At 30.9% G+C, this 25,873-nt stretch overlaps 6 protein-coding genes across 6 annotated transcripts in view; 2 read left to right on the top strand and 4 right to left on the bottom strand.

Annotated features, from left to right (window-relative positions):
• Positions 1-223: 223 nt before the first annotated feature.
• On the top strand, positions 224-9,002 carry LOC146536246 (uncharacterized). The gene is made up of 4 exons (XM_085189771.1): positions 224-329; positions 530-605; positions 7,237-7,398; positions 8,090-9,002. The coding sequence occupies exons 2-4, from the start codon at positions 530-532 to the stop codon at positions 8,866-8,868; spliced, it is 1,017 nt and encodes a 338-aa protein (XP_085045897.1). The 5' UTR covers positions 224-329; the 3' UTR covers positions 8,869-9,002.
• The window catches only part of LOC146536238 (inhibitor of growth protein 2), a 57,512-nt gene continuing 34,551 nt past the window's right edge, over positions 2,913-25,873 (bottom strand). Inside the window, exon 6 of the transcript XR_014878236.1 lies at positions 2,913-2,935. The gene's annotated coding sequence lies outside the window, so the exon portion shown is untranslated. The remainder of the gene's footprint in view (positions 2,936-25,873) is intronic.
• On the bottom strand, positions 9,111-13,606 carry LOC146536245 (uncharacterized). The gene is made up of 7 exons (XM_085189760.1): positions 13,402-13,606; positions 13,122-13,327; positions 12,834-13,013; positions 12,138-12,270; positions 11,347-11,494; positions 10,763-10,984; positions 9,111-9,888 (listed from the first exon to the last, which is right to left on the bottom strand). Exons 1-7 carry the CDS (start codon positions 13,444-13,446, stop codon positions 9,131-9,133), a joined length of 1,692 nt encoding a protein of 563 aa, XP_085045886.1. The 5' UTR covers positions 13,447-13,606; the 3' UTR covers positions 9,111-9,130.
• Positions 14,160-16,264, top strand: Ubc6 (ubiquitin conjugating enzyme 6). The gene is made up of 3 exons (XM_085189781.1): positions 14,160-14,450; positions 14,773-15,058; positions 15,135-16,264. Exons 1-3 carry the CDS (start codon positions 14,407-14,409, stop codon positions 15,258-15,260), a joined length of 456 nt encoding a protein of 151 aa, XP_085045907.1. The 5' UTR covers positions 14,160-14,406; the 3' UTR covers positions 15,261-16,264.
• Positions 15,234-20,019, bottom strand: LOC146536243 (uncharacterized). The gene has a single exon (XM_085189756.1). It carries the CDS (start codon positions 20,017-20,019, stop codon positions 16,810-16,812), a length of 3,210 nt encoding a protein of 1,069 aa, XP_085045882.1. The 3' UTR covers positions 15,234-16,809.
• On the bottom strand, positions 21,313-23,575 carry dUTPase (Deoxyuridine triphosphatase). The gene is made up of 3 exons (XM_085189784.1): positions 23,237-23,575; positions 22,832-22,968; positions 21,313-21,584 (listed from the first exon to the last, which is right to left on the bottom strand). Exons 1-3 carry the CDS (start codon positions 23,329-23,331, stop codon positions 21,382-21,384), a joined length of 435 nt encoding a protein of 144 aa, XP_085045910.1. The 5' UTR covers positions 23,332-23,575; the 3' UTR covers positions 21,313-21,381.

Genomic DNA, 25,873 nt, shown 5'->3' with positions numbered 1-25,873 from the left:
CCTTGTTGAGTAGCGGAACCCAACACCGCGCTTTGTCTTGTTACCAGACAAAAGTCTTGAGTGAAAATGTATATAATTAACTATTAGAAAAATAGAAAATAATTATATTTTATATTATATCACAAGTACAACTTACCATATAAAAAAAACAAATAAAATTAACTTTAAAAGTTTCTACAATTAGTTCGTATTAATGTAACGTATATACAATGACATATACGTCACACACTACGTCACCTCTACAAGCTACAGCGCGCAGTCCGCGCGTAGCCACGCGTGCGGTGACCCATTGTCCTACTCACGACTGACAGTATATAAAAAAAAATAAGGTACTAAATTTAATAATTTAAAATTAATTTTAAAAATTGACAAAAAAAAATCTATTAATATTTATAACTTAAATTAATTAAAACGATTTGGCTTTTGTGAATTTTTAATATAAAAACGAAAATATTTTCTTATTTTTTAAATTCTATTTCGCTTTTTGTTAGATGGAAACATTAATTTCATAATAACACTTTGGTATCAGATGGCGGGAACGAAGTTTTGTGGTCCATCGTCGAGATTGCTTCTACTGAGCGGTCTGGCTTTCATTATGCTAAGTGGTGAGTTGCTATCCAATAAGTAAAAATACTAAAATGTTTTGAAGCGTTTATGTTTTATTTGCGCAACCATTTTTTAATATTAAACCGAAATAAATATATTTATATTATATATTTTCTGCCAGTTGTGAGTTCAATCCCCGTTCGAGGAAATTAAATATTTAATATTTTCAATTCTTCACTCTGGTATCGAGGCAAAACGCGTCGTTGAGTTCCGCAATTCAACTCAACGCTTTCAAAATACGACAGAAAATGAGGAACGGAGTTTCTTAACACTAGGTGCAAAGATTTTCCTCTATGTGTGGGATAAAGTAAAAACTATGTGTCTTGTTGAGACCCTCGCAAACGTATAAACTATATAATAATAAGCAAGCAATATTTAAATCTTAATATAATTGTATATGTATACTAGTTAGCTGACAGAAGTCAAACTTTTGCTACGTTGCCTACATACTAAATAAATATCATTAAGAAAACCCGTGAATCATGGTCTTGGTCCTATCCCGAATCAACAAAGTACTGGATGAAGTGGAAAAGTATCAAATGAGAATGTGAAATAAAATTCTAAAACAACATTAAGTACCACATGAGCTCATAAAATAATAACATATTGTTAGGAAACAACATTAGTCAATGTTAACTGACATTCGTTTACATAAACTGGCGTAACTGGGACACATCGCTTTTGCAGACGTCTAAATAATTTAAAGGAACACACCAATTTACGAACATTTTGCCGGAGAAAACTCTTACCGTTCCAAGTACTTCCTGGAACTCGCCCAATAGGACGTATGTTCCGGTATTGACAAAAGCTATTTGAAGAATCTCTACGTAGTTTATCAAATAATAATTCTTAAAAGAAAATATTATTTTTACGCATTTTTATAAGAATATTTTCATAATTGTGAATGTATTTTTTTTAATAAAAAGAGAATTTTATATCGATTCATACATTTGAATGTCCTACAGATTAAGAATTGTCTTAACTTTAAGTTTTCTATGTCTATTATAAAGTCATGTTGTGGTATGAGTTCGATTCCCACTCGAGGATATTTATTTAAAATCCATATTTTATTTTTTCGCTCTGGTGTCGAAGTAAAGCACGGTGTTGAGTATCGCAATTCAACACGCAATGCCTCTGGAATTCGGAAAACTCATTTTTTATGTATATTATAAAAAAACGGAAAATGTATGAGGGCAATAAATAAAGATAATAAAATATATATAATAATACATTAACCGAATCATTTTATAAGAAAAAACCGTTTAAGGTCATGAATTGAATAAAATGAATTATATGACACATATTGTCATTTAATGGAAAGCCACCATTACTTTTATCTTCTATCTATACGTATATCGCTATGGAAATGAATAATTATCTTCTAGTATAAAATTTTACATATAGATACAATTTTTTTAGTAAGTACGTTTACCTTAACTCAAATCTAAAAATCGATTACAAAGTCACTTAACATCTTTTTGTGTAAATTATTTTAGTAGGTTTGGAAAAAATCCCCTCTTTTAAATAGTTTATTTTATATACTAAAATTTAAAGTGTCGTCAATATTTTTTAGTAGTAACAAAAACGGCCGTCTTTGTTACTTAAAAAAATATTCTTAATACAAAGAAACAATCGCTCGCGTCGTCGATAATATTTTATTCAATAATTTCCCAGACCTTCAGGACACGTGCTTTTTCTCATTGCTTTTAAAATGTATACTATATACTTTAAAATTGTACTTGTTGAATAAAATAAGTGAAAAAAAATTATAAGCAATGTATTCTCTTCAATATGTAACAATTAAAAGCTTTTTTTCTACAATAGAAAGCTATATACAAATTTGTGCTGGATTATAAAAATATTCGCACTAAAAAAAGAACCTCCTCTCTCCTCCTTCTCTTTTCCTCAAATAAAAAAAATATCTTACTAATATTATAAATGTGAAATTTCAAACTTTGTGAGAATTGATGTTTGTTCCACTTTCACGCAAAGCTACTTAACGGATTGAGATGAAACTTTAAAGTAATATAGCTTATACATTGGAATAGCATATAAATAGAATATACAATTGAAGTAAAGATTTTCTATTATATAACAAAAAGCTTAAGCGGGCGAAGTATTTATTGCATGAAAATGAACTGAAGTCAGAATTTACACTTACGTCTAAAGTATACTACAACTTTCTGAAATATACTTACTACTGTTCAGTCCAGTTCTTACTACAAAATTATCTTAGTAATATTTTACTAATATTTAGATACATTTAATATTAATAAAAAAAAACAGCTTCACGCTGTATCCCGCACACAGCAGGGTAGGCAGAGGGAACCTTGTGTTAGGACACTCCGTTCCCCACTTTCTGCGCCGAATTCTGGAGGCACTGCGTGCAGATCTCAACGCCGCGCTTTACCTAGACACCAAGGCGAAGAAATGGAAATATAAACGTCAATAAATATTAATTATATTTAGTATTGGTAGTTTTTTTACAGCCACTTGTGACAATAATAAGTATATTTAAAAACAGCGGTAGCTTCATGTCATAAGGTACATGCATTATATTAATTATTTGCTCAGTACTGAATTTTTAATACATTGTTTAGCCTTTGAATAATAGAAATGGCGTGCTACAAATGAAAATAGAATAGGAAATAATTTACTTTATTTTTTCTTTCACTGTTACGATATACTATCTATGTATAAATTCAACATGTTATTGTCGATTTTTTTTTTCTTACATATGTAAACTGTTATTCCATACTTAGGAAAGAAAAACATATATATTACATTTTCTAAAAAGTATTTTATTACATATTTTAAATTTCACAAATATTTCCTTTTACTAAACTTTATTTAAAAATCAGTAATATACATAAGTAACGTAATATATTCACCCGTACATATGTTCATGTATACATAAGGAGTACGCAGCCAGGCGTCGGCACTCGTGTTTCAGGTCACGGCAAGTTCACAAAGCGAGCCGCCAGGAAGGCGCTGTGGGAAAGCTTGTTCAATTTATTCTCCAAGTGCTAAATTTCTCTCGACCCGGCCCGCGCCGCTATAAAACATTCACAACTTGCGCCTACTTTCGTGTCGAGAGCTTGCACAGGCTCCCTTCAAATGGATTTGTGCTTCTTCATTAAACTCGAATTACACATCATTCATTTATTATATCATTTTGTTTTCGGATTCACGCTCTACTGTAGTCTCCTCTCCTCCTCTCTGTATTTGCCTCGACACGACACCAGGGCGAATATACTGAATATACCTACGAAATATATAATATAAATAGTTGTTGTAAATTACATCTTAATATTTTAATCTATACGTGTAGTTACACAAGATATCTTAAATAAAGATAATATATCAAAAGAATAACATTTAAAATTAAAAAAAACTATAATTACTTTCAGAATATATTTATTCATCGTCCAATTTTTTGGGATATATTAAAAGCAAACACGAGCAGATATTTCAATTTTCCTTTGTATGCCCAGTGAATAACTGGAAACGACAAAATGCATATCTGGAACATAGCACACCTACGGTCCTGCACTTTTAGTTCATATTTTATTCAACATAAAGGCTATAAAGCAACAAAAATTTATAGTCCTACGTGTGGCGACCGCAATATATGTAACTCCACAAAGAAAATAAAACGGGTTATGCGAGTGGAGCTCTACGATGGTACATGTGTTCCGTATAATAAAAGGGTTGCTAATGTTTATTAATTCATTAAATATATAAAATTATATTTTATGATTGAAATGAAATCACTTATAAATCTTAAACTCTGAGAATAATAGTATAACTATTAAAAGGTTAGGTACGAGTCAAATTCGCCTACCGAGGCGTCCGTACCAATTTCAAGATTCTAGGTCAACGGGAAGTACAACTTTTAAAAGCTTACAAACTAAAATTTGTGGGTAAATGCACTCATTTTGTATGAAACGAACGACAAATATAAGTTTGTAATGATTTTTTTCAACTAAATATTTTTAAATTTTTTACTCTTACTATATTTTCCTTTATTTCTTTTGTAAATTCACACTTTGTGCCAAATTTTTTAACTGTATTTCCACGGGAATTGACCTAGTAGGACTTGATTACGCGGTGAATTTCATACAAAATACATATACATATATACATTTCATACAAATCGATGCATTTACTCGTATCTTTTGATTGCGTTGACTTAGAGGCTTCATTTTTCGGTATTTCAAGGGACCATAGACCTGAATATTAGATATTATTATAATTTTAGCTCTACGCAATCTTGAGAAAAATACTCTTAACAGACGGACAAACGAACAACAAAATGATTCTATAACTTTTCCTTTTGACTTACGGAACCCTAAACAGAAGTAACACTACAAATGAACATTCCGGACGTATACTTAATAAGGGTTCTTATATAAAAGAATTAATAAATTTAATAGAAACCAAACGGAACTCTAAAAGCGTTTATTATTCCTAGAAATGACACGGAACGTGTAGAACTATATTTTTCGTAGCACAATATTTACGGTGGCACTGCAGAGAGTAATCAACGCTGTCTTTCCGCAAAACTGAATAAATGATCACCAACTGACGCGGGACCCTCAGGGAACCCTGTCCTAGTTGTATCGACCGTTGTTTGTTACTTAAGTACATCATGGTTTATGATAATCATTTGATATATTATCAATATGTTTAACGGTTAAGCTTTCACTATATTTTTATACTACTATTGTTTTTCATGATATTTTTTTTTATTAACTCGTTATTTTATTTCTTTGTTTTTCTATTAATATTAATTTTAGTCGCTTATTAATAACAAAAGTAATAAGTATATAAATGTTTGCTTTGTGATGTATCTTGCACATAGCAGAGGTAGGCACAGGGAACCTGCAAACCTAGTGTCAAGACACTCTGTTCTCAATCGATGCCGCGCTTTGCCACGCTGCCACGTCACGCAATGAAAATATGAAAATATATTTAATTTCTTCGAGTGGAAATTGAACTTATAGCGTTAACAGTCACACGCTTGTGTCCCCGCGTCCTGACCTCATATGTTTGCCTTAAATAGCTGTATCAAGAATTTAAAAATTCTGAAGCCCAAAAAGAGTCTAATAATAAAATGGCTCTATCCATATTAATTATTCATAGCGTTTGCTATGAAACGTGAACACAAACACAAATATTAATTTCGTATATGGCTAAAAACTAATACGATGTCATAATACCTCTTGATTGACAAATGGTAATCGCTTAGATGATTAATATTTCAACATTTACTGTGGACTTGAGCTTTCAATTATAAATAAGTGGCTTATTTCCCTTTTTAATGGTAAAATATCCAAATTACAGGTTTTTTTAAAACCTAATTCCTCATTTTGTCATATCCCTCTTTTCGTTACAGTCTTTTTTTTTAAATTCCCACACTCAACACACAATATCTAGAAAATGTGACAGAAATTGTGGAAAGGGTTCTAGGTATTCTTAAAAAATATTTCTACAGATTTTTTTAAAAAGTGGAGCCATACATTGTTTTCTTACTAAAATTCTGAAAACTGTCTCTTTACAAACTGCACTCACATTAACCCACTTTTGAGAGTAACTTTTAGCCGACTTAATGTTGACTATTAAAAGATTCGTTTTTCAGTTTATAATTAACTTTCCCTAAACAGATATTGTGTTTTTTTAATATAATTTTAACATACATGAAAACTAATATCATTTCTTCAATTCGTATAGTACCACCGCTACAGCTACGGACGTAAAAATTATAAATTAGTCGGATAAATTAGTCAGATAAAATTTATTTATAAAATAAAGGAGATAAAATACATGTACAAAATCTAATTAGAATTATATAGTCAGGAATGTTAGCTTGAATGAAAAGAAGTATTTTCATTTCTTCGCTATGTTAACAGCACCAAGCACAAGCACAGCACTAAGCGACGTGTTAAATTCCGCTGCTCAATAGAAATATCTCAAAAACTCACCGGGGTCTAGAGAACGGTGCATTGACACTATATGCGGGATACAGCGTGCTAACTTTAATATAGTATTTACTCATAAGACTGTCTATATTTTAAACTCATCAATCGAGTATAGATTAACATTTAATTAACAGTTGTATATAAGGTCCTTCACGCCTAAATTAATATTTGTTTAGGCCATATAACATGCAAACGTATCAATGCTTATCTTTAATTAAAGTTAGTAATTAATTGAAATGTTATTTTTTTTTTATTTTATTTTTAGGGTCCCGTACATCAAAAAAGATAATTAATCTCATGAAATATGTATGAAATATTTCAAAAATCTACCTCCAGAATTCGGTATTTCCTTTATTCCCAGGGCCTTATTGGTAATAATTCATTAATAAAGTATAAAAAAATTGCAGACTGTTTATCTTGCTGTTAAAAATAAATTTTAAATATATACCTAGTATATACCTACTATACACTTATATTTTGTAGTTTTATTTATTTTTTAAGACCAAGATTTTCTTCATACTTTCAAACTTTTCTTTTGACATCCAAGTCCATTTATATAAAGACGATCGATATATTTATACTTAGAAAATACAAATAATTCCCACAAGCCATACTAAACAGGTAACAAGGCAAGTTTATTGTTTTTTAGATGCCGTCGTAACAGAGAAGACCCGCAGCTGCTATTGGTGCGGACCGCTAGCTGAACAAGTGCACCGCAGCAGACGCGCTCCCCCCTGCGACGCCGCCGGCAACCACGTCACCACCTGCGAGCCCGAACTACCACATTGTGCGATTATCGCTACTGCACCACGTAATATCTTTTTATGTTACTTTTTTTCAGCCTAATAGTTTATCCATGGGAGTAGGAATAGGGGGACCAGGTGTGACCGTGTCCTCCTGAAAATAGTCGTGGTCCCTATCTTGTTTACAGCTAAGGGCCAGCCAATGACGTCTCCATGACCCCTCATAGCAGGGTACGCCGAAAGAAGTTAATCACAAAGGCGGAGAGAAAATGAAATAATTTAAATATTTATTTTTTAAAATAAAACTGCACCTTCATTATTCCTTTCATCAGTGATGTATAATATAAATGATTGATGACGATGATCAAATCACAAAACACATTTTTTTCCATTCTAAGAATACGCATACGTAACCGCCATAAATTAGTATATCCGCTGACGTAGAGGGCCCCGATGTGACCCACTAACCAACATCATCCACTTAGTTTGACCTAAACGTAGACTCGTATTCAAAGATGTCTTAATGAAAACGTATTTCTTTACAATATTAATCAATATTTTTATTTGAAACATTCAAATTACCTAGAACGTAGCGAGAGTTTTTTACCTTATATAGTGTCTAAAAAGTATTTTTCTTTCTTAAGTGTGGATTAACACTTTAAAAATGTTATTCAATATATTAAGGAATTAAATTACATTTCCCATCATTGTAAACATATTTTACTTAAATCATTATTAACTTTTAACTTCCTATTCTAGCATATATCGAATCGAGACTTTGTGTGAAAATTTACCAGGACGAGTGCTACCCACTGTTCTGCAATTCAACTAGGACCTGGAAGATGACCTGTCCGTGTCGGGGTGATTTGTGCAATGGTCCTAACATGGAACGAGAAGAAGAAGCTTTCGCGATTCTTAACAAGCTCGTATCAAAAACACAAACTTCACGTATTAAGAAAAGAACACAAATCAAACCAAGCAAATTTTTACCGTCGAATGACCAAAACACAATTATAATTACTAATGTATCGGCGATTGAAAATGGCGAACTTAATGTCCCTAGTAACGTCACTTCCGATGATATAACAGAAATCATGTTAGGCGACCAACCGGCTCTGGAGGAAACCGATGAAAACCTGTCTTCTACAGAAGTCGCGTCTACAGGAGATGAAGTAGAAGATGAAACCACAAAAAAAATGGACATGATCCCGAGGAGAGATATTATTTCACCATCAGACGATATACGGAAAGGCTTGGAAGTATTAAAGACGGACAAACTGAGTAAACCTGTAAAACCCAGTGAAGAACTACCTACAGCTGAAGCTTTACAACAAAACGCTAGTCCTAGACCAGTCAGCGACAAAATAACAACAATAACGACAAGTGCGGAAACAATAGACACTACAATAGAAACAATGACAGAAGTCCCTACACCTAAGCCAGAACTTAAAAATAATAGTGTAACATATAAAAACCACGTTTTATCCTATAACATTATTCCTTTTTCTATTCTCATCGTACTTTCTTATCTTATATAAAAATTTAATGCTTTTACATAAAAATGATCTCTGTTAATTTAGGTAAGCGCAAGTAGAATTGTGATATTCACGTGATATTAGCTTGTTTTAAATTTTCACATATTCTGTATGGAAATAAAACAAATAAATAATTATACGTCGTTTTATTTATTTTTCGCACTTTTTTTACAGTACAGTATTTTTAGTACAGTATTTACAAATATTAGATACTTATTTTTGTAAAGTTTAAGATTTTACTTTAGTTATACATCTTGTATTATCGTCAATCGAAAGTGAAATCATAATGTTGTGGTAATTTTCTATTACTTTCCTTGGGTTCTAAACTTTTAGACCCCTGAGCCATGGCATCCCTCATGTCTGAAGTAAATGGTTTCTCTGGTCTTCTGTGTTTGGGGGTGGGTCCATAGTAGTCATAAGTTGGTGGTGGTGCTATTTCTGTATATTCCTTTACAAGTTTTCTTTTCTCTGGTACAACTGTTTTTTCGTTTTCATCATCACTTAACTCATTTGCAATAGGTGTGCCTTCTTGTGCTTTAACAAAATTCTTATATTTGACAACATTTTCTGTCTTTTTCGTGGAAAAATACAAACCTTTCTCTTCTTCAACACTAATTTCTCCTATAGACGGAGGTAACAGTGTCCTCACTGGCCTCACATTCGACCATGTTTTAGTTTCATTTCGTTTTTCGTTTAATTCAACCTTCTTGCCATGTGAGTCAAAATTGTATTTAGACTTGTCATTATCTAAGTTTGTTTTTAATGGTGCAAATTCATCAATTCTTTTAGATCTTTGCTGTTCAACATATTCTTCTTGGGACATTTCTCTGAACTGTCCGACTTTACCTTCGACGCCATCTTTGCCAATATCCCAGTCACGGATATAAGCATCACGTAATTTCTGTCGCTCTTTCTCGTTCTCCTCTCGTATCCTCTTCTCTTCTTCTTTTGCTTTCTTATCTGCTTCATTTTTCTGTTGATTTAGAAATTGCAACAGACACGTGGTGAAATCTTTTTTCTTTTCTGAAAATAAATTTCAAGCTTTTATTAAAAAAAAGGTGTTTAAGTTTGTTGTGGGTTTTAAGTCAATACTTTTTCTTCACTTGGAATAATTTCCAAATCAACAACAGAAATATATTTTATAAATCGTATAAGCATTTTGACCTCGAATTGCATAATTTTCCAGAGACGCGATTTTGAGTTCGGCTACGTAATAATAATTATAAGAAAAATGTTGCTAGACAAGAAGAGAAGCAAAGTTCTTTATAAAAACATTGGTAGACAGAAAAGTATAAACAAGGCTTGGTTCGATACATTAAGAGCAATAAGAGCTTACAGCTGTAACCGTCTTCTAGAATATGTAAGCTTACGCTGTGTTACGCTGCAAACGGACGGGTACAAATCCTGCTTTACTAAAAATATATTTTAAGCATTTTTATAACATAAAAAGCTTTGCCTACTATGTGTACTCAATAAAAGCTGAAAGAAAAGTCAGTCTATCCTGCATCTAGCACGCAGGTAGAACGAACCTAGTGTTCCCCACTCTCCACTGAGCACTTTTTTCTGTTACCAGAATGAGGAAACGGTAATATGAAAGAGAAAATAATTCAATACATTATGAAACATTTTAGCTTCACGCTGTATCCTGCACACAACAAGGTAGGCAGAGGGAGCCAAGTGTTAAAACACTGTGTTCCTACTTTCCGGCGAATTCTAGAGGTATATCGTGTTGAGTGAACTCAACGCCGCCTGTTCTTGACACAAGAGCGAAAAAATGGAAATATAAATTTAAATAAATATTTTATCTCTTCCAGTGGGGTTTGAACCCACAACCAGTTACAGTTTATGCCCCTGCGCCATGACTGGCCTCCTCCTCTTACTATATTCCATAGAATACCTTCAGGATCCTCAGGTGGTAACCCAGCTCTCGCCCTTTGTCTGGCACGTGCTGCCGCTACTCTGGCCGCTATTAGATCATCCCGTTTCTTCCTTATCTCCTCGGCTTGTTTCTGTGCATTTAAAGTCTCTTGTCGTGTCTTTACGAGGTCCTCCATTTGCTTACGACGCTCAGTTTCGTCTGTACTGAAGGAATAATACCCCACGCCATGGATTCTTGCCTCTGTGAATAAAAGTATTATTGTATTTTTATAGCTTTACGCTTCAAGCCGCACTGCGTACAACAGGGTAGACCAGGGACACCTAATGAATGTTAGACACTAGGTTCTCCTCGAACACTCCATTCAAATGGTATTTTTGTAATACTTCTTCCTTTTTAGAAAGTCCTTATTTGGTGATTCCATTCTCTCTGATTGGGATCACATAAAATATCTAAGTAATAAAACACGATATTTGTGTGAACAAAAGTAATAATGCAAAATTTCTAGGAATAAAGTGTAAAGTAAAGCTAGATATTATATATTACAAAACAATAACGAGCAAGTTACTGACGAACAAATATTTTTACTATACTATATGACATACCATCAAAAAGTAAATCTTGATAATGTATGTCCTTATCTTTTCCCAACAATTCTTTTTCTTTCTCTTCCCATTTTTCGCGTAGCGACTGTAAATAGTCATTAGTCTTTTGCACTAACATCGGTTTTTCCGTTTCTTCTATTTTGGACTCCTAAAATCATGACAAAAAAATTAATTAATACAGATAAGTAGATTTTTTTATGATATTTTTTAAGTATCTTCAGGCAATATCTGCACAATATAATAACTATATTAAGTATTTGAAAACGAATAAACATCGCAAGCATCAGTGCAGGGCATTTTAATTGCATTTTTTTTTTATTTTTCATGTAATTTACATGCTAGTGGTGCTATGATAAATTTCAGAAACAGTACTTTTTAAAGAATATACATTAATACTTTTAAGAAAATTTTAACCACCTACTGTAAAAACTTTTTTTATTTGGAACATACACTTGCACTGATGCAAATATTTGTATTTTTTTTTTCAGTTGTCAACATTCAAGTATATATAAAGTCACTGTTAAAACAGATATTACTGTGACTATACAAAATATCCAACTGTTTGCAACTGAAATTGCTTATTTAACACAGACAAAAATATGTAAAAAAAATATACTAAAAAAGTTTTGTATTATATGAGTTATCGTATATTGAAGACATTGTGGCGCAGAGTGTGAGGATTCAATTCCACTAATATCTCGCAAAATGGGCTAAAATTCGGGAATGAAGTATTTTAATACTAGATTTTCTCTACCTGATCTGCTAAACATAAAGTCTTTGAATATACTTACTATGTTAGCAGGCTCTTGTTCTTTAGACTTATTGATCATAACATTCTTAAGTTCTTCATCTCTCTTCTTATAATACTCCAAATCACATTTAAGACATTTTCTAGTTCTACCTAAGAAATCTGTGAATTCAATCCTGAAAACAGAAACATACAATATCATTATCAATATACAAAATTATATTGTACTTATGCAGTATATTTTGGTACAGTGAGAATGCCTGGTTATAAATGTAATAGTTGTAGGTTCAATCTTAACTTGAGGGAATGAATTATTTTCATTGATAGTGTTCTATCTATTAACATGCAATATCTCTATTTCAAATTAGGACAGAATTTGGTCTTGTGGAGAACACAGTGTCTTGAACAGTGGATTCGATAATCTGTAAAAATTTCAACTGTCTAACTTTCATGGTTAATGACATACAGTGGAGTCTTAGTAATAGAGTTACATTTTATCCTTTGAGTATGTAATCCTAAAAACTTGGGAGAAATTGAAATTTATTCCGCTTTGAAGTTTGTTCTTGATTATGGCATTCCCAATATGCATTTTGAGCCTTTATCACTTTACCAATGTCAAAGAATACAGGAAGGTACAGTCAAAAATACATAAAACAACACAATAGGAGAATGCATGAAAAAAGTGTTAAATTACAGCCTGTTACATTTGCTAATACTGTTAGTTTTTTACAATAATTACCATTCACTATCATCTTCACAGAATGGTAGCACTTCATTGTTATCAGAGGGCACAGATTCTATTTTAGAGGTTTCTGTCTTTTTTCCTTTAAAATCAACAAGGAAATGGCCAGCCAGCTGAGAATTCCCTGCTCCATCTGACAAATGTTCATATAATTCGGCTTTTCTTTCTAAAGCTAACCTAAAATTACAAAACAAGACATATTTAAAAAATTGTGACCATGGGAGAGAAGTTGCATGCAGAACCTAGTATTTAATACAATTTAATGTTCATAATATGATTACATACTTTGATTTTCTGCAAGCTTCGAATTCTTCTGTATCAATTACTTTTAAATTATCTTTTAAAGTTCTCTTGGCTTGATGTTCAGTCTTATTTTTCTTATCAGCTGATTGCTGCAGTGGTTTAAAATTAAGTATATTATGTTGGGGCAGATGCTTTTTCTCTTGGACTTCTTCTTGTTTCTTCAATAATTCTGCTTTAAGACTGAGTAACTACAAGTAAAAATATATATTAAAAATAAAATATATTTTTTAGTTAATGATAAACTTAAAGAGAAAGTCCTTACTGTTGATTTATTGAAGAAAATTTTCTTTGATTGTTGTTCATTCATAGTTGTTTTAAAGCAAAAAAAGGGAAAATATATCTTTCAGGTCAGTCCTTTTACTATGGCGTTCCTGGCGTGCGAATAAAAATATATCTCAATACAATTTTTGGTTTTGATACAATACAATAAAAATTGACAAATGACAACAAATATAATGAACATATAGTTGTCATTTGTCAGTCCGACAGTCTCTAGCATATGTAATAGCATATAATGACTTAACACTAGGTTCTGAGGTTAGCATGGTATACTAAGCTTATGGATTCATACAGATATCATCAGATATCATCAATATATATCGAGAAAATAAACTTTTAATTGCATTACGAACTGTGACCTCCATAGCATCCTCATTGACTGCATCCTCAATGAATTACGGCAAGATTTCGCTACATAATATATACTACGCTTTTAAATACAGAAATAATATAAACTATGTAAAACAGAATTAACAAAATCCAATTTAGACCTCATTTACTTAATCTGTTAGAGTTAGACCCTTAACTTACTTATTACATTATATCATTATTTTTAAATATATTATTTAAATACTAAATTATGTATAAGTACTAATCATTTTAAACATTGTTCAACTAGAACATAGAAAATATATCATAAAAATCTCTTTTTTATTAAATGTAAAAATACGGTATCAATTTTTTTTTATGTAACCATCGACAATATATATCTAACTCAAAAATAGTTACTGCCAACCTTAAGAAACAAATGACACAATTTTTAATTGACATCTTTGCATCGAAGTGATCTCAGTGGTTTTTTTGCTAATTTCATGGTCATCCTGACAACCCTTTCATTGGTGGTGACGACGTCTTATTTTGCAAACAAAGAATCAAACGCTGGCTAATCTCACATGACAAAATAATAAGAGAATACGAGTTCATGAGAGCCACCCCATTGTCCAGTATAACCAATTGTGCGTACAGTGAACCGAGTGTCTAAAACAAAATGTCAACTCCTGCCAGAAGACGTCTGATGAGAGATTTCAAACGGTTTGTTAAATTGGCCCACATAGTTAATTCGCAAATTTTGGAATGCTTTTTGATATATTATTTATTGCTCATGATTCATCAAATTACATCACCGTCACCTTCATCGATTTCTATTTTGTTCTACATAATTTTCAAGAACAACAAAACATTATTTTAAGTCACATACGGATATTCATCGAATTGAATATAGGCCCTCAAGCTCTGAAATCTTTACTTTGTATTCGAATTAGACTTAAATATCTATAAATAGAACATTTTACAAAAAATGTAGGCTTATGTTTTTCCAATGATACTGAATCAAATATTCTAACTCTTTTTAAAGCTTACAAGAGGATCCACCTACTGGTGTATCAGGAGCACCCACTGACAACAATATCATGATCTGGAATGCTGTGATATTTGGACCTCATGATACTCCATTTGAAGATGGTACCTTCAAATTAACGATTGAATTTACAGAAGAATACCCTAACAAACCACCAACAGTCAGATTTGTTTCTAAAATGTTTCATCCTAATGTATATGCAGATGGTGGCATTTGTTTAGACATTTTACAAAATAGATGGAGCCCTACATATGACGTTTCAGCAATTTTAACTTCAATACAGGTAATTTCAAACATCAATGCAAATATTATCTGCAAATGCTGTGCTTTTTTATTATACTTTTTTTTTCTATTTTCAGTCATTATTAAGTGACCCTAACCCAAATTCACCAGCAAATTCAATGGCTGCACAGCTTTATAAGGAGAATCGTCGAGAGTATGAAAAAAGAGTCAAAGCATGTGTAGAACAGTCATTTATTGATTAGCAGGCAAAAAAAACCAAACAATATGTTGTTTGAGAAATCTTTGATGGTATTTGGTGAACACCTTGATACACTCATTGGGACATGTGTGTAAATTATAATTGTAATTATTTAATCATATAATATATGTACCTTAGATTCTGGCAACCAATGTATGTTTATACAATATTATTATAATAATATTTATTTCCAAATTTTAGTATATTACAAAAACTGCAGTAGTATCAAACTGTGTCGCAGTTACTAACACTCGCTTCACAAGTGTTGTTACATAACTTATATCAAATTTAAATAATACTAAATAGAAATCATAAAGAGAATGAAAAAATAATTATAAGAAAAAAAAACAATTAAATGCAATTTCTAAATCATTTATGGTAGACTCCTAAGATTATAAGTACTAACCATTATTTAATATTTGGACAACTTAGAAATATTTCATTACATACAATTAACAATAGATAAGTAGTAATTTCACAAAATATTTAACATAATGCCATTTTTATATTTGGTTCTTTTTGACTCATATTCAAGTAATTTTTTAAATTGTTGTGTTATTCTAATGCAACAAGTCTACAATTTTTTGTTGTTTTCCAATAAATTAAAATAATTTAGAATGTGAGTAAATATCCACATACATTGCTAGTGTTTATTTGTTTTGTAACATTAATTGTTAAAGATTTTTTTTTGTAATGTTAATATGTAACTGTAACTGGATATAATAAATTTTTTTGAATAAAAAAAAACAATTTATTTAACTTTCAGCAATGATCATTAAAGGTATGCATTACTTACATGTTTATTCCTTTTTAAATGTATTTTAATTATCTCCACTACATTGAAAATATTTTCAAGGCATAAATTGTCCCAATGAAAGATTTCTAAAACTGTTGAAACAATTATCTTGCCTTCTAATGAAGAGAAAATTATATGGTCTGAAGTTTCAACATTTATGTAGGTGTGTGTACAATGTTTGTCTTCTAGTAAATATTATTTTTGGTTTCAAATTTGTGTTTTAATTAAAACTATCACTATTAACTTTGATAACAAATGTATCAAACACTCCACTAAGAACTGATCTATATGCAAAAAAATATTGATATTTATTGAAACAAATATATTAAAATTATAAATATAGAAATTATATTGGACTGGAAATAAAATGAAATATTATAAAATATTTTATGCAAAGAAGTTTACACATTTCTTCAAAAGAATTATTGTAACAATTTATTGCTATAAAATAAATAAAGTTCCTTATTAATATTTTAACTTATATGTAAATATTAATTAGAAATAAGGTAACAAAAGTTTTTTTTACCGTTTACATTTTAGAGTCAATTTTATGTGTGCAAATGTTTTCACTACCTTTGTAGAAAAATTTATACAATACATTACAGTAACTATAGGCAAGTATGATATATCAACTCTAGGCACAAATTTTTATGTGGAATTATTGTTTAAATATGCTATTTATTCCAGTTTATAAATCATTCATGACAAATGTTATTAATAACAACACATTTCCAAAATCATGACATGTAAATTACCATCACCTCATTTTTAAATCTTCTCTAACTTTAAAAAGTATTAATTCCATACAAACGGTTGCATCTTCAGCACTATCATGTCCGTCAACAGAATTTTGAATAATTTTCTTTAGATATTCGGATGATAGATTTCTAAGAGCTCTCTTATAAGGTGGACCCATTTTATGAGGAAACAGAACACTTGTATCCACAACGGTGTCATGAATAAGTTTTAATGCCTTAAAATCAGATTCTAGACTATGTCCTATTAATATAGTTTTGCTATTAAACATTGCAAGCAGTGTTGCCTGCACTTCCAGTAGTGTAGTTTTCACTTGAGACATTTGCTCTTCAGTAATACCTGAGTATCTTGTGTTGTAATCAATAATTGGATGTAATGGCTTGATAAGAGTTTCATACACTACTTTACATGAAGCATTAATCACTGTGACCCTGGTTAAGTCTAAGCCATGGGTTGTATAACACATTTCACAATCCAATGCATATACACCATAGTCTTCCATAACACTCTCAGGGGGTAATGTTTTTACATATCCTTTTAAATTTTCAAAATCTACATATTCATATACATGACTTGAAGCTATACAACAACCGTCAGATGTGCCGTCTTGACTACAACATTGATAACGAACTTCACCTCGTACTCTATATTTGTTATTAGGATGGTATATACATTCTTCTTTAATAGCTGCAAAACCTTTCTTGTCTACTGTATAGTCTTTTTTGCACCTACAACAATTTCTTATAAAACCTTTTGGAGGATTCTTCTTATTTTGGCCATATATTATGGCTCTTCCTTTTTCCCCACTACTATGTGACATGGGGAAACCATTTTCTTTAAGTTGCTCTTCTGTTAATATCCATTTTTTAATATTATTATATAATTTTGAACCAGTAAATTGCTTCACATCTTCAAAATTCCTTTTATTCTTATTTTCTATACTCCATGAACCAGCAGAACCTGATTTATTTACTGCACACTGTGGATTTTTCTGCAAACTTATACATTCATCACCAGATTTTTTAATACCATTACAATCCCTAAGTTCTTTTTTTAATCGACTTATAGTTAAAACAGCAGAATTTTTATAGATTTGTACGGTAGAACATTTTTTACTGGTTGTTAATTCTTCATTTTGGGCTCGAGCATAAGCATCAGTAGGGGAGAGATAAATATTTAAACAGTGATCAATCATCATATTTAAATAAGTTGATCTTATATTTGCAGGAATTTTGGATCCCAGTGGCTCTAAGACTCCTGGTCTATCAATGAATTTTTCATTAGGAATATGTGCTACCCTCTGAACACCTTTTTTGACAGTTTGTATAATGGTACTACTAGTGGATGGATCGGGCTCCGAAGCAACATTTTTGGGAAGAATAATTTTTTTTGCTGACAATAGTGTTGATGCATATGGTACATGGGCAATACGAACTTTTGAAGTGACATTAGTGGGAGGTGTACTGAAGACCATTTTGTTATTTTCAAGTTTTTGATTAGTAGTAACAGAAATTTCAGAATTTTTAGATGCATGAAATTCTCTAACTTTAGCTAATCTCTCTGCCATAGCTTGAGCTGCATTAACTTTGAAATCTGGTTTTATAGGAGCTTTGGGTATAATTTTTATGTTCTTGTCAACTGTTCTCGATATCCTTTTTTTACTTGTTACTATAAATTCTTCATTATCTAGCTCATTTTCTGATTTGTCAATTTCATGTTTTGGTTGTGATTTTACTTCGGGTACATATTCTTCAAAAATTCTTTTACATTCTTCAGCAATTGTTTCCTCATCTGATTCTGATATATCATTTAACTCTTCTTCATAACAATGGTTGTCATCAAAATCAATGGCAGTCTTTGTCTTTTCCTTTTCACTTCTTTTTTTATGACTGCCTTTTTTATCTTTATCTTTAGAATGACTATAACTACTTTTGTGATGACTAGTGTCATTATGTTTTACTTCATGTTTTTCTTTTTTATCATGTCTTGAATGTTTTGATGAAGTACTTGAATGCCTGGAACTTTTATCAGAAATTTTATCTTTTGAGTGTGACCTCTTCTCACTTTTATTTTTTCTATCTGTTTTGCTTTGATCCTTGCTGGAGCTTTTGTGACTGGATTTTTTGTCAGAATTTGTGTGTTTTTCTTTTCTTTCTTTATGTTCTAATTTTTCCTTAGATTTTTCTTTAGCTTTGTTTTCTGCTTTTTTTTCAGATCGATTTTTATCTAACTTAGAAGAACTCTTAGTTTTTCCTTCTTTGGAACTTTCTTTAGGTGTGATAATTTTCCCTTTATTTTTGTCTGTTGTACTGTCATTACTTTCTTTGGAGCTTATTGGGGCCACATTATTGTCTTTTTCTGTCTTCGTTTCATCCAGAATTTGATCTAATATGTCAAACTCTGGTCCTAAATCATCTAAGCCATTAAGGTCATTTGAAAGTTTTCTTTTTTTATTATCTGGCTCATCATCCTCATCACTTGAAAAACAAGGAACTAATGACTTAGGCGTTGGCTGGTATTTTAATGATGGCAGTTGAGGTTTGAGTTTTACTGGTTTGTATTCTAGTACTTTATTTTTATGTACATTTTTATCTGTTGGAATGTAATTTACTTTAGTTGAGTTTTGTGTTTCATCAGGAGTGTACTCTGGTATAGAAGTTTCAGTTCCTGGTAAATACTTTTCAGTTGATTCTGTTGTTCCTTTTGGTAAATATGGATCAATTTGAGCAACCTCTGATCCTGGAGTATATTTTACTGGCGGCGTATAAGTAAATAATTTTGAACCATTAGTATCAACAGGCCTCTTAATAGGTAAACTAGTTGGTTTACGTGGTGTATATGGCACTGGTATATGTCGTCTTTTTTGTTCGTTTATGTCATCAATATTTTCAAAATCTGTATTATTAATTTTATTAAGCTCTGATATCGGTGTCGGGTTGTACGTTACTTTAGAAACTCCTGGTAACAAACTATCTTTTTCAGAAATAGGCCCTTGAGTTAGCGAAGTTGCACCAGTGTCAGTTTGTTGTAAAACTTTTTGAACAGCGGCTGACACTAATTTTTGAAGAATTTCCCCACTCTCAATACCTTCTGAACAAATATTTTGTGCTTCCTTTTTAACATGACGAAAATGGCAATAGGGCCGCTCACATAAGCCACTATCATAAAAAGGACAACTTATGCCTTTAAAATAACCCGTTGAAGGCAGCATATCAACACTGATCTGTTATTTAATTCATAAAAATAAACATATATACGATTATTCACTATCAAACATACAATATAAAATTATATTATTGTACCAAGCACAGAGTAGGTACTACATTTTCAGAGTAATGTCGCGGGTCGCCTGTCGGAATAAAATACCATTATCTGTATCATATTTTTTTTTTCCATTTTGGCAATGAGTACAAAACATTCTGCCACATTTTAAATTTACTCAATTAACTTAAAATATTTAAAAAAGTAAACAATACAATTCATATTAACTATATTAATTAATTTTAAAAATACTATATTTTAATAAAAATTATAAGTTCACAAATGAAATTATGCGTGTGGGTATTGAATTGTATACCTTATTTAATTGTAATAAGCTTTATTTAGATTACTGTTCTTGACGCATAAAATAATTCAAATATATTGAAAGTATGTCTAGATCAGGTTTTACGATTTCTCTGTCCTTTTTTATCATTTGTTAAGAACAAGTTAGAGTGAAATAGCATTAGCACTACGTATGTAACTATCGAATTTGCCAGTTTTGTATGGAATATAAAATAAATTATGTCATGGCTATATTTATTGCAAAATTTATACTACACAAGATGAAGTCTTTACAAAATAGTATAATGTTTGGTTTTTGTTTGCCAAAATGGATTTTTTTATAAAATTAATAAAGTTGTGCCCGAACTCTTTTCAAGGATTGTCAAAACTTGTGACAGACGTGCTTGATAAGATAGCAAGTTGTTTGGAATACTTATATCCAGATTTTGGTGTCTAAATATTAAATATGTTAAAGGAAATAGTTAAGGATTATTCAGAATACTTCAAGATAGACTTGGCGAATGGATTTCAAACTGTACAGGACGTTATTGACAATATGATTACCAGATTGGAAGAACTAACAAGTGTTTTACAAATGATAAAATTAAAAAACAATGATTGTAGCAGTACTGTAACTGACGATATTTGCCGATATAGAAATGAAGTAACAACACTCTCAAGGAAAATTATTACTTTAAGTGAAGTAGTTTCAAAATTACAAATAAATGTTGAAATAATAGAAAAACAAGTTGGAAAAGCTGAAACAGATTTTGGAGTACATACAGACAATAAAATAAAGAGTTTCCTTATGCCTTTCCTTAAAAGAAAGGAGGTTAGTTCCAACAATGGATGCATACCAGCTCAAGAAAAAGTGATTTTTTCCAGTGTATTGGATAATTTTGAGGGTAACAGTACTTAATACAACAAACTATTTGTTGTAATTCTAAAAAAAAAAATTAAAGAGAATTAAATAATGTTTATTTTAATACAGATCTATTTTAATTATACAACTTAGATTAACACAGGTTTTTCATTTTGTTCCTGTAGACCCAAAACCACCTTCCCCTCTTTTTGTTTCTGATAGATTGTCAACTTCAACTATATCTGGGTAGAAAATTCTTTCACATATTAGTTGAGCAATTCTATCACCTTTTTTAACTGCAAAATCTTCACTGGAATGATTGAATAACACCACTCCAATGTTTCCACGGTAGTCTTCATCTATGACACCAGCTATAAATACAAAAATTTTAAAGTTAAAAAATTATAATATTTATGTATAATAAAGAATAACTGTTACATCTTTTAATATATAAATTCTTTTTTTTATTTTTTCCTTCATTGTGCCCAAATACAAGACACTGTGCTACACATTTGCAGTCCCGAATAGAAATTAAACCTAAGACTTTTTAATATTATAAAAAGAAAAGAAAAAGTTCTGAAATATTTAATGATTGTTGTTGCTAAATAAAAAATGTTAAAAGATGTCATTCAATCATCTATTCTATTTGAGATTAGATAATTTTATTGCTACATAGCTTAACTCTTTTTTAGTATGTATTAATAAACTTTAAGACAAGAGTCAGTTCACACAACTGTTCTATTCATGGTTTATGGAAGTCGGCAATCTTTTAGGTCTCTCTTTATGTACAAACTGATATACAAACAGATAAGAATATGATTTGGATAAGTAATTTTTTCCCTTATATTTATCACAGTAAGCACAGGGAACTTGTGTTAAGTAACTATATTACACTATTCACTTTTCTTTAGGATATTGAATTACACTCACAACTCCAAAACACTATTACTCTTTAACTAAATGCTGTACAAATATTTAAAAAAAAGTTAATAAAGAATGTTATAAGTAAGAATGTATAAATTAACTTTTTATTTTATGTCAAAAAAATGCATGATTATTAATAATTTTAAATGATAATATAATTTTGTAAAATGCAATACACATGTTTCACTGGCCAGTACCAACACTGCATTGTGTACAGCTAAATATTCAGCTGCGCTTATGTTCACTGTCTCATAAATGAAGCTAAGGCTCCGTTAACCTTGATACTGGCAGCAATACACCTTTCCACATCCATCTCTACTAAACATACTTCCCAAATATATCACTTCATTCACTTGTTCTAATATCTTAATATTTACACAGATTTTACATTCCATTCTTTCTTCATTTCTTTCAAAACCAGAACCTTATTACTATTATAATTGTTAAGTAGCATAGTAGCACAGCATCTCACTGCAAATGTGAGTTCAATTCCCAGTTGGGGGGAATTAATTATTTTCATTTCCTCATTGTAACAATTGGTGTGGCATTGAGTTTTGCCACTCAAGGTGTCTCAAAAATCTAAGAATTGGTAAATGTAGAGTCTTAACACTATGTTCCAGAAGGAACACACAGAAGTGTACCCTGCTATATGTGATACAAAGGCTGAAAGAAATAATGTTTTTAAATATGTTACCTCCAACATCTATGTAGTTTTTAGCAGCTAACCCAGATCTTGGAGCAACCCTGCCATAGCATCCTGAAGGTAATTCTATTTGCAAATCTGTCTTAATAATTTCCTTTCCACGAGCAGGTACAACATAATCATATGCACTAAAAGTAAATGTTAATAAGTATGATAATAAAGGTTTGTTATATGGGAAAATTGTATGACAAATGTTATTATATTTTTTAAACTTGTGCACAAATGATACATTATGATAACCTAATACAATAATATAAGGTAAAGGGTTTTATTTAATTGTTCTTTGATTATGGCGTTCTGAACATGTAAAGGATTTCAACCACTTTGTACGTAGAAGAATTGGCTAAGCTATGGAATATTATCAATTCATTTATTTAAGTATTATCGCTAACTTACCTTTTTAAGTCGAATCCAGCTGCTTTATCAGAACCTTTCTTAGGAGAAAAAGCATTTGCAGTTAGGCGTGTAAATTTTAGTATAGCTTGTGACATTTTTGATTGCAGTTAGGAATTCAGGATTTAAATCAAAAATGTAACTATCTATTCGAAAAATATACAAATAGAATAGTTTTATAACAAGGATCTAAAGTATGGAATAAAAACTGAAACGTGAGAATTTTAATAATTTGTATTAAATAGTTGACAAAACGATGAGATATATCCCTCGTTCAAAAAGTAAATGAAAGCAAACTGCAAAATCGTAAGTGATCTGAACAATAGATTATTGGCGCCAATTCTGAAATGTCAATAAGTTAAATACAGATAACAAAACTAATGGATTCATAAAAAATTATGCACTAAAAATATGGATTTAATATATTTATTTATAACTAAACATTTCTAGTAAAAAAAAATGTATATATGAGTTTTACTAAAATACACTGCAATAGTGGTAAGCATATAAATATATTATTTGGTTAATAGAGGAAATATTCAAATTGTAGACTACTTAATGTAGGATTAGTGTAAGCATACATAATGTTTTAAATGCATTTTAAGAAATTTAAAATGCTGTAGATTATAATATTATTGGAGAGCATATATCTGTACGTTTCAAATATACATATATTAAAATAAATAAAATTAAAATACTACACCTTTTTATTTTATTATTGTGCATACTATATGAAGAAATAATAGTCAAAAATGAATTACTCGAGCCCGATCAAAAATTAATGATAAATTCCCACTTCCTTTTTTCCTGACTGTTAAGGGAGTGTTATGTTTTTCGTGCATATCTTAAATGTATATATGTAATATTTTTTATTGCCTTATATCTCCAGAACAGCTGAACGGATTTACATAATTGAGGTATCGTTAGATTCGTCTCACTGGATGACTGGAATCGAACCGAACTCGTTTTAAACCATGCACGCACTCCATGTTATTTATTTCATTATATATTATATTCACATCCTCAAGATAGAAGATATTATATTCACATCTTCAAGGAAATAATAAGATTGCGAAATTTTTCGTTTCATAATCTTAATGAATCCTAGCAAAAAAGTGAAAAATGAAAAATAATTATAAAAAACAAAAACCCAACTGCATAAAATTAAAAAGAAAAAACAAGCCCAATAATTTATTAGGTTTAACAGTCAGGACCTATAAGTAATTCTCCAACCATTTAAAACTTTACCAGGAACCTCGCAAAATTTAAAGGAGCCTCGAAAAAAATTTTTCGGACAGAAAATAGAGAATCTCTCTGCCTCCCCCGCCTTATGGTACCTATATATAATATAGATTATGAGTTACGTAAGTATATGAGCCACGATATAGGTATCCTACTCTTTTCCTTTTTCCAAAGTCATCAAACTCTGTCTACTGACTCTGTGGGGGGGCCCGACTCTTAGTCGCGTAGTCTTTGTAACTCAAGTATATCATTTCCTATTTAAAATGCATTTTTATTAATAAATAAAAACTTTACTTTCTATAACTACCTATAAATAAATTAGGCCCGTATTTATGAACTATTCTACAAACCGGAAATATTTATTTAAATTTTACACTTTATACTACAATACTAGCAAAGTGGAAAAAAAACCTTATGTCAAGACACTCCTTTCCCCACTTTCCACCTCAAACAGAGCTTTTACGTATTTATCAGAGAAATTTTGTAGAGCGGGTATCGAACCCACAGCGACAGCGTTAACAGTGAGATACTACGATGCTACGGCCCCATGTCATTTAATTTTAAAAATTCTAATAAAGGAAACAAGGAATTTTGTGAAATGCTATAAAATTCCCATCGTAGGTAACCCTGGTAAATCTAGGTTCAATAAATATTAAAACTAAATATTTTAAATGTTAGTATGAGTCATGATTTTTTTACCTACGCGAGCAAGCAAAACCCAAAAAATAACACAAAAAATTTCTACCTGACTCGGGTGGGTCTATCTAATGTCTTGTATTTGGACACAATACGGATAGTAAGCGGCTGATCTACAACGATAATCCTTCGTCCTAATATCACTCTCAGTGAAAGATGTCCACGGACGGCGGGAGTCGCGTCGATCAATATTTTGTCAACAGCTATACGGAAGTTAACATTATAATTCGATACCGCTTAAATTTAAATCCTACGCTACAAGTTTATGCAGTGAAAAAAGTGAAGTGCACTAGTGTTAATATCTTATTAGAATGAAAATATTTGATTAGAACATTAAAAAACTCTTCTAAGTTACTGTGATTCATTCGGGTGAGCCCTCAGAAGGGGAGTTTGTCCATTTTTATATTTACATCGTGTCCCTTGCGGCATGCGCGCCGCCTCGTTGCCAGTCTCGCTACAACACATTCACGCACTAACACCAGTGCAACGAAAGTCATGTAAATATTACTCCTACCATAATATTTACACGCGAAATGTTGTTTACTATCTTACTACAATAATATGTCGTACATTGTTTATGTTTAAAACCTAAAAAGTGTAAACTTTATGTGATAAATAAGGAAAATTGTGAGCAAACTCCTTCGCTTCGATCGAAATCAAATCTGACGAGGACATGCTGCCGCTTCTCTGTGTATTTCAGGA

The sequence above is a fragment of the Heliconius melpomene genome, chromosome 9 (assembly GCF_056956725.1).
Source record: "Heliconius melpomene rosina isolate 202511_hmr_F chromosome 9, ASM5695672v1, whole genome shotgun sequence".
Taxonomy (NCBI): Eukaryota; Metazoa; Arthropoda; class Insecta; order Lepidoptera; family Nymphalidae; genus Heliconius; species Heliconius melpomene.
This window is presented reverse-complemented; position numbering and strand designations above follow the sequence as displayed.